Source organism: Anas platyrhynchos, chromosome 4 (assembly GCF_047663525.1).
Source record: "Anas platyrhynchos isolate ZD024472 breed Pekin duck chromosome 4, IASCAAS_PekinDuck_T2T, whole genome shotgun sequence".
NCBI classification, from domain to species: Eukaryota; Metazoa; Chordata; class Aves; order Anseriformes; family Anatidae; genus Anas; species Anas platyrhynchos.
In genome coordinates this window covers 37,184,179-37,197,846 of record NC_092590.1, presented here as the reverse complement: position 1 = coordinate 37,197,846, position 13,668 = coordinate 37,184,179, and the positions used below count along the sequence as shown (strand labels likewise).

At 40.9% G+C, this 13,668-nt stretch overlaps 1 protein-coding gene across 6 annotated transcripts in view; it reads right to left on the bottom strand.

The window, feature by feature from the left end:
* Positions 1-659: 659 nt before the first annotated feature.
* The window catches only part of NR3C2 (nuclear receptor subfamily 3 group C member 2), a 202,529-nt gene continuing 189,520 nt past the window's right edge, over positions 660-13,668 (bottom strand). For all 6 annotated transcript variants that reach the window (XM_072037403.1, XM_072037404.1, XM_027456675.3 and 3 more), the window contains 2 exons: positions 13,445-13,602; positions 660-4,338 (listed from right to left, as the gene is read on the bottom strand). In XM_072037403.1, coding sequence (XP_071893504.1) covers positions 4,183-4,338; positions 13,445-13,602 — 314 coding nt within the window. In that variant the 3' untranslated portion in view covers positions 660-4,182. The remainder of the gene's footprint in view (positions 4,339-13,444; positions 13,603-13,668) is intronic.

Genomic DNA, 13,668 nt, shown 5'->3' with positions numbered 1-13,668 from the left:
CAGAATGAACCAGCATAGCAAGTTTTCTTTCCCTTTCTAACTTTCTTAATGTAATTGGAAGAGACCTGACTCTTGAGAAGGCAATTTGATTCATTAACTTTAGAAACCTTGTATATGTAAAATAGTCAATCCATAGTTCCAGGGAAGAAATCCTACCTCTGATCAGTAGGTAGAGCAGCTCTGGGTTACCTCAATCCTGAAGCCAAACTTATCTGGCTAATGAAGGCTGCTGGTTTTGTTTCTTTGAGCAGGATGTGGTTTCTGCATGTAATGGCGTCACCACTTCACCGTTGGGAAAGCACAAGTACCCAGGTTAAATGAACCAAACTCCTCAAGGTTGGGCATTTCTTTTTATACAGTGTGAGCTGCTGCTGTCTGGCTGAAGCCTTGGTATGTGCATTATAGCCCAGATTACTAAACTTTGATAACAACAAATTGCTAGATGTCTGAAGATGTTATATTGCATTGTTAGTTACTTTTTGTTGTTTAATATTGTTTCCAAGCACACAGAAGCTTGTTTCTAAGGATATCACTGCACCAGCAGCTATCTGAGATTACAATGCAAGAAATACTTGCAATCAAACCAGTTTAATTCATGTATATTTGTACAATTTGTATAAAAAAAGAAAAAGAAAAATAGGTACTTGCAGACATTAACATAAAGACCAAACAATATTTTCTATTTATTTAAAAAGCTTTAAACATACAGAAGCAAACCCCTAATTATAAATGCATCATTATGCATAGATTTTACTGTTTACACCATACTGCTGGCTGCTTTTATTTTTTCATCCAGGAATCTATTTAAACTCCAAGAATTCTTAAACATTCCTCTGAGCTTCCTGGCCTCAGAACTGCTATCTTATCGAGTCATTGACCTCCAGCTGAAAACATTGCTCTAAAAAAAGAAAAAGTCAAATCTTTAATAAACAATTAAAAGTGCATTAACTGTAGAATTGTTTAATTTCATAAATGTTTAAACAAGTCAGTGAAAAACACCACCCTGTGAATTAGCTTTTTGCATTATTGATTGTAAAGTATCGTTTTAATAAGATTTTGCTATTGCAAACTTTAGTCTTTCTATTTTATTTTATGCAACTGGTCAGTCGCACGGTGTGTAGTATTCCTGAAATACGCACTGCAGTACATTAACACTATTTTACATTTTTAACTGTGTATACAATGCTCTTGCTGTATATCCCCGTTCGTTCTTACAACAAAATAATTTAGCTCAATGAACAGAAGCCCACTTTTAAAAGATGTTTTCGTTTGTCTTTTATTTTGCAGGAGACAAATGCCTATTTCATTCTAAACAAATTCAAAATAACATAACTTCCTGGTAGCTAAAAACTTAAAGTTTTTTTTTTTTTTTTGCTGTACACAGGTTTAGATAAAAAAAAAAAAAAAGTGATGGCTATTCTGCTTAAGTGTCCTTGATAAGAGAATACTGCCTCTTACAACATCTATATCCAATTGTATCTATTACTTCAATGATCTCTAGCAAAAAATAATAATCAATGAATGGTTTCATAAACAACAGGTGATTAAAGTAAAGGATTTATTATAATCTGCTTACAGTTGTTTGCAAAGACAGACATACGTTTTTGCATAAAGATATAAATTGCTTTTTAAAACTAATTTAGTGTGTTTAATTATATGAAGTTTCTGTGAATTATGAATTGTACCAAACCAAGATTAAAAGTAATAAGGTACAAAAATAGGAGCAAACAGACAACAATTTGGACTGGGACAGGCATTTAACAGTGAAGTGTAGAATATGGCTTTGCTATTTTATTCAAGCAAAGTTACTCTGAGACAGAAAAGGAGGCAGTAACTTTGTTAATATAAAAAGCTGCTGCAGACTGTATTCACCCAGAACCTGGCTTTGAAGTTTTTCTATTTTAGACTTTTAAAAAAAAGTAAATGAAAAGATGGATGTATGACTGTTTCTTTACTGTAAACAACCAGTCTGCATGCTGTGTATCTCACGTTGGAAGTTTGGCTTTCATATTGCTGTGCAGGTCAGTATTTAAAGATCTGCCTATGAATTAGACTTCCAAAATGCAAATAATATATGTATGTATATATTTATATATAAAAAACCTCTCTGAATACAGTCTTTACAGATTACCCATTGCATAAGGCAGGTGTCATTTAAAAAGACAAGAAGCACTGACTGTCTTCAGTGCACCTCAAAATTTGGACTCAGAAAGGGTGTATAATTCCTATTAGACCACCACTGGAAAGAAATGCTACATTCTGACCGGTCAAGGGACAAATTATAGCTCAAAAGCATCAGTGTCACCCCGAGCGAACTCTATAGATTAGGACTCTGAAAAACTATTCTATTGAAATCAGCATATGGTAGCAACAGTTGAGCCTCAGAAAAGTTCACCTGTCCTCTATTCTACTCCAAAATTTCATAGTTGCTTATAAATTGTGAAATAGTGAAAATCACCTCAAAAAGTTTTTCTTTGCAGTCTTATTCTACAGAAAACATTTTTGAGACAAAATCAGACCAACTGAGTTGAACTTGTAGTGTGAACATCTCTCTTTTCACGTGTTCTGATTATTACAAAAAATTCATACAAAATTAAATATGTTTGGAGTTTTTTCACTAAAAATTCTACTCAGCTAATCTGCCCGTATCAGTACCTTACCTTCCCTCTCACCAGTACAAGTCTGTTCAATGTACTTACTGTAATGATCTGCATGTTCCTTTCATCATAATCAGAAATCATTCTCCCCAATCTGAAATCACAATCTGACCTTTTAAGATGTTTTACGTATCCAGTACTCAAAGGAAAACAAACAAAAAAAAAAACAACAATTTGGGAAACCGTAATAAAAAAAGAAAAATCATTCAATGTCTTATTCACCTCTTCCCCTGAGAGAGAAAGGGAGTAGAGGGCAAGAACTTACTGTATCATTAAGCTGGCAAAAGCTTTGGAGAGACTGTAATTTGTCTTGTTAAATGAAACCTTCGTAAAGTGGCAAACACAACAAGTGTAGTTTCCTACAGAAATATGAAGCACGATTTCTAAGATGTGCTCATCACGTATACTTGCAAGCGAGACAAAAGGGAGAAAAAATATAGAGGAAAATAGAAAGGCTTAAATACAACTGAAAAGGTTAAGTGTGGTTATTTACAACAGATATTGTAAGATGGTAAATTAGATATGATGCTAAAAAAGGCACAGCTTTCCCTTTCTTAAATACACTGTAAACGGTTCATTATGCATGCAGAACATTTCACTTTACAAAAAAATTACCTTGTTTGTTTAGACAAAGATAGTACTTAAATAGTCTCCAGCAAAATAGAGTTCTTTCAAAAATACTTTCCCATTCATCCTATTAACCATTAAAGATTTTTTTTGTCTCATTTACAAAAGTTCCTTACACCTTATTTCAGGTCCTTCACAATTTATACATACAGCAATGTACAGTACAGCAAAAGACTGCAAAAAATTATTTGTAAAGCCAGCACAATAGATACTATAAATTGATACCAGGGCATTTGTTTTCGCATCTTATCCTTCTTAATTAAATAGTAAATGGACACTTAACACAGTGTATATCATCTATGAGGGGATAACATGGGATAACAAATGCCACAGGTGGGGATAACAGAGTATTCCACACCAAATGTTCTGTTATTACTTTACACATTAGGGTTTTGTGTGTGTGTGTGTATATATGTGTGTATATATATAGTTTTTGTTTGTTTTTATTTTTTTTTTTACAAGAAAAGAATATTAATGCCCCATATTGACTTTACGTTTTATGTGCAAACCAAGGGTAAGCTTTAAAAAGTTCTCATTAGTTCTTGAACCCTTTTAAAACAAGCAAACAATACCAGAAACTACATGGCATATTTAAAACTCCATCTGTTAAAATATCAAAATCAAAGAGTTATTGACTAGATATGGCTTTTCATCCAGAGGAACAGGAACATTTTCTAAATGCTTTAGGGTTATGGGGTAATTTCCAAACATCTAGGTCTTGCCAAATCCAAGTCAACTGTTTTTCATTCCCCAAACCCTTCGTATGATTTTAGACTATTCAGAGACTGCTGAACAAGTGTAAATAGCATGTTTAAAATATGGTTTCTTGGGTCCTTCATGGGTGTGGAATAACACAGGGAAACTTAAGGCAAAGTTCTTCCATTTAAGACATTTTCTATCACTTCCTGTGAAAGTACAGGGGCTTGGCATTCCCAGATTCCACCTTTGGTAGCTGGTCACTGATGATTTCCACCAGCATGGCTGGAAACTCTACTTTCAGTGCCTGAGACTCTCGGAAGGTGTAGAAACAGAATTCCAGTAAGTCACTGACAAGCTGAAACACAGAAAGAAACAATACTTAGGGAAAATATTGATAATGAGGGATTATTACCAAGAAATGGTACCTTATTCTGACTAGGTACTCCATTTCCAAACAAACAAAGCAAAAGGCAAACAAAATTATTCAACTCCCAAAGCGCTATGGCACCATTTCAAAATCAGCTAACACGGAGAAACCCAGATACCTCCACAGATCTGATTTTTTACCATTATTACACTTCGCATTTCATTAAACAGCAACCAGCCACCATGAAAACTATTGGTACTCAGTGTCTGTGAAAAGAAAGCCTTCTGCCCACAGGGAAAAGATCAACTATAAACTGCTGTAACTCTCTTTACATTTCAGCTGAATACACGTACTTTAAGTCAAATTATTTGGTTAACTTCAGTGTACTCTCCAAGGGCCACAACTTAAAAACTGCCAGAGCAGCTGAATGAAACAAATGCCATGTCACACCAAGGCCTTCCAGGCTTTATAGCATCACAGTCCCTATGAGAGGGTTCATCTGATATTTCTATTCATATATAAATACATTTTCAATACATACACATTACACTTTTTTTTTTTTTTCTTTCTGCTTACTTCTCATTAAACTAGAGAGGCAATATTTAGGGAGGTAGGAGGTTTTTTTTTTGTTTTTAATAAAGCTCTCTATTTTTGGTAGCAGCACACTTTCAGTAAATTAAGCATAATATTGAGAATTGGAAAGATAAGATAAAAATTTCTAAGGAGTCCTTCAATGACAGAGAAAGAAACTTTTTTTTCCTATCATACTTCAAGTACTGAGTTACTACTGTAGGACCACCAGCAGAACAAAGCTGTACCTTACACTTAGCAGCAGCGGCCCTTCTGCTTACTCTGGGCAGCAGAGGTTTTCACACGTGAAACCATATCATAGCTGTCCCAAATGGCAACAGACAGCTGTTCGTAATCCTAATAAAGGTGGTCTCCAAGAGCAACAGGAATGCAAGTTAAAACACTAAATAGCATACAGATAGCATCAGCTTTTTGGTGTGTGGAAAAAAACAATGCACATCTTAAAAGCACCAATACAGTCTGGCTTCTACCTCATCTCCAGTTTTATTCTTCTCATTTGTCAGTTCCAGGTCTTTGTTTTGGTCTATACCTTACGGGAAATTTAACCGCACTACATGAATCAAAGTTAATTTTTACTTTTTTTTTTTTTTGTCTGTCTCCACACGAAATTGCAAACTGATGTTTGGAAAGTCAAAAATAATGCAGTGCCTTCTGCCTTTACAAAGGATTTACACCATTTCTGCTTATGTAGTTTATCAAATACAAGTTTGTTGTTTCAGTTCTGAACATGCAGAGTTGTACTCTGCAGTAAAGCCCCAGTTAAAGATACAGCAAATAAAAGTGTACCTCGGCAAGGCTGAAAAAGAAATAAAAATATACGGGCAACAACAGACTACCTTCCTGCAGCTCCAGACCTTACTACTTAGTTTCAGGACTTTCACAGCTGTTCTGGCAAACATATAAGCAGTTTATGAACACCACCAAGGAAGTGCTGGGACCACTCAGACACACAACCGTCTGCTATGGAGCACTGCGAGAGGCTGTTTGCTATTGCTTAGTTCGTTCCTGATGATCTGGCATGTCATGAGGCAATGCTAATTAATTAAAACAGATGCATGCTAAATAAGCAGCACAGACATAATTTGGTTTTCAAGGAAAAAATGCTGATGTTCAAGGGTTTAGCTTTAGCCATTAAATTTTTTTTTCTTGCCTATACCATATGCAGAAAATAGGCCAAACATGCACAAAAATGAAGGAAACTCTTGGTATACAGCCACTGTATCCTCCTGCCTGTGTCCTCAAACACCAGGCAAACCAAGCCTCACATCCCACAGCCTTGACCATGACTTGAACACAAGCACTTCATCCACATCACCTAACCTGAGAGAGGGGCTGGGGTCATCGCTGTCCCCCTGCCAACCAGCCGTGCTGTGCCGATGGCTCACCTTCTGTCAATTCAAGCTAATTCCTGCGCCACGCCAATTTGTGCAGATTTTTTTTTTCTGAATGCAGTGGGATGGATATCACAGGAAAGCCTACTTAGAAACTATTAATTGTGCCCTTCCTAGCTAGCTTTTAGCTGTAACATATAAAGTATACATGAATGGCTGATGGATACGTGGAATAAAGGCAAACTGAAAATTAGTAACATCATGAGAGCATAATCTGTTCTACACAATAAACAAGGTAGCTGTCCAGTGGGGAGCACAGAGGATGTGATCCACAGTTCATAGCACAGTTCATAGTTCATAATCATAGCACGAGTGTCACCAGAGAGGGGAGGAAAGGTTAAATTACCCAGCAATTAGGACAAAAATCTAGAACTCCCTATCACGTAATAATTTTTTTGAGCCTTAAGAATAATGTATTCTCTATCTAGTCAGTCCTCTAAAATTTTTGGTCCTCTATTTCCTTTCTTAAGCAAAGTTACCAACTTTAACATACTTAATAACAATCAATCACTTTAACAACAACAACAAAAATAAAGCAATAAGAACTCAGAGTTGAAGCATCTGTACCACGTGTAGCAAGGACCACGGGACTTGGTTAGAACAACTGCAGCTGTGTGGACTGGGGGTCTAGCACCAGGGGTGTTTTTGTTGTTAGCTTTTCTTTAAAAAAATGAATTAATATGAGAGAATCATATAATTTATAAATAAAAAATACATACTGCAAGAGAATCAGAGACATATAATAATATAATATGGGATGGTCAGCTAGAGAAGGCTGCAGAAGTAGTAACTGAAGGGAGGGAGGAGCACGGCTGAGAACCAAGCAGTGCTCTTTTCTGCAGGCGTATTCATGTGTTTTTAAATATTGCCAGCAGCCTTGATATGAAGATGCACTGGAGGGATGAAAAACTCAGCTTCCATAGGCAACATTAGTTTGAAATTTCAGTAGCTGCCTCTGCAGCATTCATCTGGCACTATATTTTATCAGTTAGTGTGATTTACAACAGGTAAATAAGTTAGCTAGCCTTTTGCTTTAAAAGAGAAGCTCCCTCTTCCGTAAGGAAATGAAAAGTTTGCTTTCTTTTCTAAGATGTAAGCTCTGTCAGCGTGGTGACAGTGACTGATACACGAGAGGTTACAAGTGGTCTCTAAATTAGAAAGATACGCAAGCTGTCTGGCACCTCTACATTTGGCTTACGATTTTTCTAGATCAAATATACTGCTGATTTTTCTTCTTCAAAGAACTATAAAATCTTGGTGTTCTGCAGGCTCCTGACTGCCTTCTACCAAACCATTTTCACCCTCTGCTTCTTGCAGCTTGCACAAGAAATGCTGACACCACCTCCACCACAGCAGCCCAAACGGCACCACTACAATTCAGAGCACCGCTGCTTTCACAACTGGTGCAACAGTGGCCAGAAACGTGCCTACTTCCACAGTCTCTGATTATTTCAATTAGCAAAGCACATTTTTAAGAGTTACAGCCTTAGCATAGCGCAGTCAGTGCAGTTAAGACCATGACTAAACCAACTCCCATTTCTTCAGGACACAACCTGGACATCCTGGGGCAGCAGCTCTCAGATGCTGGGCACCTCCGAGGACAGAGCCCACAGCCCTGCGCTGAGCTGGGCTGCAGGGGTGCGGACACGCAGCTGGGAATTGGTACATCCCCATCCCTGTCACCCCGACTGCTCCAAGGCAGGACAGCTCGCTTCCAGGCACGTGGATCAGCTGCTGGCTGCAGCCCTTCGCCGCTTCACTCACGAACTGTTCCTCGCCCTGCCAGCACTGCCCTGCAGAGAGGGTGCTGCACTTACACCTTCTCAAGGCTGCAGCAGATCTGGTACTTCTCAGAGTTTTACTTAATCAAGTCTTCACGTTTTGTGAGCTGTATTAAATGCCTCTGAGAAACAGAAGTATTAATCAAACTTCATTTTCTGTTACTAGGGTGGGGTTTCCATAAAATTAACTTTTTCCACCCATACTGTTCTTCGTAATTAGAAAAAATGAATCTGTTAATGAAGTCCCTGAAGTTAATACAGTTACAGTGACCTTTGAGCACTTGCAGAATTTTTACAGCAGAAATAATCGATTTGGGTTTGGCACTCTCGCCATGCCCTCGTACTTCCAGAAGTGGTAAGAATGGTCTCATTTGCAAGGGTGTCCATTTCTGCGCTAAGTTTTCTGACTCCAGGATCTCCCCCAGTCTCTGAGCATGGTATGAAAGCCCACAGCACTCCTCTATCAGGAGCGTCTTTGCGTTGAAGCCTACTGATACAGCAATTAAGGCAGCAGTAGGATAACAACATGGTGCTACGTAGTTTTTCCTGTTATTAGCTACAGCTACTACTGACAAAACCCCAGCATTCTCCTACCAAAATGACACTCCAAAAACTTCCTAAAGAGGAAAACTTCACACACAGTGCAGGGGGAAAGTGAGGCAAGTCCAAGGAAGGAAGCCTTGGCATCCAGCTATGCAGTGAGTTTACCTCATGCCAGCAAGGAATTAAGGGAGGATGAAATGCATATGGATTAGGCACTAAAAGTATCTAACCAGAGTAGACAGCAACCCTGTTCTGCCTGGACAGCTGCATTTATCCCATTTAGGAACTGCACTCTTTTTTTTTTTTTTTTTTTTTTTTTTTTGTCCATAGAAACATGGACACAGAAACCGCAGCACTTGCAGGTAGTCTAGCACTTGACAGCTGGACATGACATGGAGGAACCGGAGCTGAACTCAGCATAGCTGGAGTTTGCGTGTGAACCCACAGTATCATACACCAATGAAACGTCCTGAGCCCTTAGCCAGGGTAAATTTTGGGCCAAGTCTCCCTTGTTCTGTTGGGAACAGAGGACTCTGCCCTCCAACAAACACCTTGTACCACAAAGAAGAGACCCAACCATGACAAACGGAGCAAGACGACCCTGAGAGCAGCCCACTGTTTCCATTAAAGATCTGGGAACGAATTTCTCACTTAACAGACGCTTATCAGCTGCAACACGTGTGCCCTTACATCACTGCTGGTTTTGCAGTGGCCACACAAGGGACTGGGGATCGGCTCCTGCCTCTCAGCAAGCAGAGAAATGCTGACACGCAGAATTTAGGCACTGGGACTGAACAGCTCACAGCAGCGGGACACAACTTCAGCAAGTCAGGAGCGGGAAGTGCACCCAAAGGTGCTGGCAACAGCTGAGGGGCTCATCTGTGGCTCCGTATTTGTGGGATCGAGCACCTGCAAAGGCACGTTTGCATCCACTGCATCGTTCCTTGCAAACCTGCCCCTCGAGGAGCTCGCCCTTCTCCCCCCTGTCAGCTTTCTCAGCGAGTATAATCCTGGCTCTCTCAGCCTACGGAAAGATCCACCTCAGCTATAAAGTATTCCCTTCAGGAACCATAAAAAATTAATTATTCAGCAGCATGAGCCTTAAAGAATTTATTTTTGTTTGGCAGAAAATATCAACAAGCAAATGACAGTGCAGTGCTGTGCCTTGCCAAGACAAGGGGAAGGTTCACATTAGGGTTTAATGTCATGGCATCGAAACAAAAGCCCTCTTAACTCGAAGTCTGTTTAGTATCAGCCAGATTGAAACCAAACTCAGCTTTTGTTCTGCAAACCGCCTAACCATACACTAAAGTCTCTATATGAAATGAGGCTTGCCATGCAAGATACAACCCTTCCTGCCAAAGCCAACAGGAGATGCTGAGGAGGATCCAAATGAAGTTTTTGATACCATGTGCAGTACATCTGTTTCTAATGTTCCTGCATGCCATTCGTCTGATCACATAATGCAGTTCACCTACAACCAAGCCCTGCACGCGTACCCCTGGCTGAAATGCCCACGGCCCTCATGGGCACATGCCTGAAACCTTTCTGTCCTGGGTAGAGACAGGCTAGAGTCAGTCCCCGCTACGCAGCGCCTCTCAACACCTAACGCTGCCTCCTGGAATGAGGAAAGCAAGCCAGCCATGTCCAAAGAAACACAAGCCCTCCATGCAGGAAAGAGGTTGATGGTGCTGTTGCCCACAGTGCTCCCAGACCCTACCCACGCCGTGTCCATCACGAAAGCACAGCTGAGCCGTGGCACGACAGCAAGTAAATGGCAACAGCCTCACCTCGTCATCTCGCGCCGAGGGAGGGGAAGGGCACACTGTGCAACCTGGTCGATGCTGTCAGCTGGTGCCGACTGTGTCAGCAGCCACTGCTTGCACGCAGTGCCACGCAGACACACGGTGATGCCGGGCACGCCGCAGCCCGCAGACATGCTCCTAGGGCTGACTGCAGGTGTGCACACGCACCATGGTTGTCTTGTCTGCTTGGGATGGATTTCCATCTCTTGATACTTCAGTTTTGCTTTTGGCGCCTAGAGGCTCTGTGGATCATTAGGTAAAGCTGCTCATCTTTTCCAGTAACCAAGTGCCTACTCGGCCTTCTTGAAAATTTCTTTTTCCCTCACTTCGGCACTTTCTCACCTGCACATACGTTCGCTATGTGGATGAATGATTTACAGCACAGAGCAATATAAAACCATCTTGGTTTTTTTCCTCTTTTTTTTTTTCTTCCTCACGTTATATAAGCCAAGCAGCCTGTAACCCGATATTCCCATGTGGTTCATTTCACGGAGCCCTCAGAAAGTCTATCTAAAAATAAGGTCGATAGAAGGAAGCGTGAAGGTGCAAAGAAGTAGTATTCCTTTATCATCAGCTGCCTCGCTCAGGTAAAGTGAACTCCACAATGGCGAGATGCTGCCCTGCCCTGCCCTGCTCTGCTCTGCTGAAAAAGCTGGAGGCAGCGGGAGGACTGAATAAGCATGAACTGTGCACAAGTCCCTTCGGGCGCCTGCTGCAAATGCCAACACTGTAGCTATGGCCGCATATAAACATGGGACTTCAGCTCCAGTTAGACTGCTCAGCACCAAATCTATTCTGATCCTCCAAAATTATAATGGAGTAAGTTAAAAATACACAGGTGACGGCTGAACAAGCGTTCCTCCTATACGAAGGGACTGAGCAGAAAATTTGCATTTACACGGACAGAACGGAGAAATGCTGCCCTACCTGGCAGCGGGGGGAGAGGAGCAATTCTCACTTCTCATTAATGTTATCACCTCTCTAAATGTATTCCAGTGGATTTCAAACACCGAGAAGCAAATAATCAGTTTTAGAGAGGAAAAATAAACAAGTGTCTTTGCTGAGCATCTCAAATAACACCTCTGAAAGAAAGCACTGTTGTGCAGACAACTGGTCTTTTAAAAGGAGAATGCTGACAATAGGACTTTCTTTACAAAGTCCTTTGTAATAGAGCGCTCTATTAAAACAAAAGTAACACAAAAATAGCTTAATTAAAGATTAAACAAAACACAAGAGCAATCTGAAGGAGCTTCTCCTCTGGCTAGTTCAGCTTCCAGTGGTTAATGCTGTTTTGGAAAGTGTTTGTAGGACACTGTGGCATTCCCAGCCAGCGTGCTTCTACCAGCCCGTCACCTCAGCCACACAAACACATCCACCTAAAAGCAAATCCCAGACGCTGCCTATTCGCAAGAGGATTAGCAAACCACCTAAATGCAGGGGTTTGCTAACTGCCCTGAGGTTCAGATGTGAACATCTTGCAAATGATTTTATCACCCATCCCCTTTCTTTCCACTGAAACACTACAACTTCCTTTGCTGGCACAGAGCAAGTGAAACCCGATCTCCGAAGAATGAGCTGTTACTGCAGTACTAATAATACTCTCCCTGCCTCCCACCAAGATTTTCAATGTTTTAATGAACAACAGAACAATATTTGAAAAATAATTCCATATGTACATTCTGTAAACAGACCTCGGGCTCTTATACAGATTTGACCTGAAGTGCACTGTACTGTACTGTCTCTACAAAAATGAAATTTAAGTCGAGTACAAAGAAGTACATTTATATGCAGGCTCTGAAAGCAAGTGCTGTCGTTCCTTCACACAGCAAATTTACTTTCCTGCCCACCCAGGATGGAGCAGACCAGCTTCTTCCTTTGCTGCCATTTACCAGTTGTTACTGGGAGGTCACCCCTGCGAGCTGCCATGCTTCAGCCTCTGCTCGTGGGACAACCCCCTGTTGTACCCAGACCTGACTAAAGCTCTGTCTCTGGCCCCAAGAGCCCCGTCACTCACTGCACCGCAGCTTCAGAGTGGATGGGCACTCACATGGGGCACTGGAGATCCCTCAGGTTGGGGACATCAGCAGAGCTGGGCCACTGGCTTCCTCAGAGGGGTTTCCTCTGAAGGAGGGTGTGGGATGCTTCTTCACGTCTGGAGAAGCAGCGTTCTGCACTTACCATTTTATCAGCCAGAAACGGGCTCAACAGCTCGACGTTACACACCTGCTCTGAAATCACGAGCTGGTCCCATGCACCAGGCACCCACCACAACCCTTCCAAGTCGTTTTTTGCCAAAGCACCAATAGCCTTGTCATTTCAGGACTAAACTTGTAGTTTCCCGTGTCATTAATGACATCTCACACCCGACGCATACAAAACAAACACCTCATGCTGGAATGAGACAGGACGGTAGTAACAACCTAATAATACCGTGCATCTTATACTCGAAAAGCTCAGTCAAAGCTTCAAATACCCAAGATGGCTTCAAAGTCTAAAAATATCTTTTAAAGTCATCCTTATTGGAGTACCAGCTGTAAAAGATCAGCAAATTAATTCAACATTTATCAGCACACCAGGCACGTTAGATGCGTGACACACTGATCCAGCACCTTTCAGCGAGAAGTGACTCAGGGATACTCTGCGTGGTGCACTCGCACCGTGTCTAACAGGGCCAGAGCTAACACCACTCCTCCTGTTGAATAGCCTCTGACCTTCAGTGAATCACAGAGAACACACTACCATTCAACAGCGGAGCAGGCAGCAGGACCCAGCCCTTAATGACTTATATTTTCTTATTTTACTTGGCAATTGTCCTTAAATTTGTCTGCTAACGACTTCTCTCAGATGTTCCTTTAAAAATGTGTTGTGGTTCCGTTTTCTTTTTTTTTCTCCCTGTGAGTTAGCACAATTAAAAACTACTGGTTTACCTTAACAGAGAGATTTTTGCTTAACTTGTCTGCACTCCCTGAGGAGTTATACTTACATCATGCATGGAGTCAAGGAGTTTAGTCAGTTGGTAGAATCTCTGCCAGCTTTGCCCAGAGTTACTTGGACATTTAGTTACCATCTTCTTTAGTTCTTTAATGTAATTTGCCCTCATTTCTTCAAATGCAGCTTGGCTTTTGAGACCATCCTTGGGAACTGTCATTAAAAAGACAGTCTTACATTAATATTAACTGTATTGCTTATTCTTTTGATGTGCATACT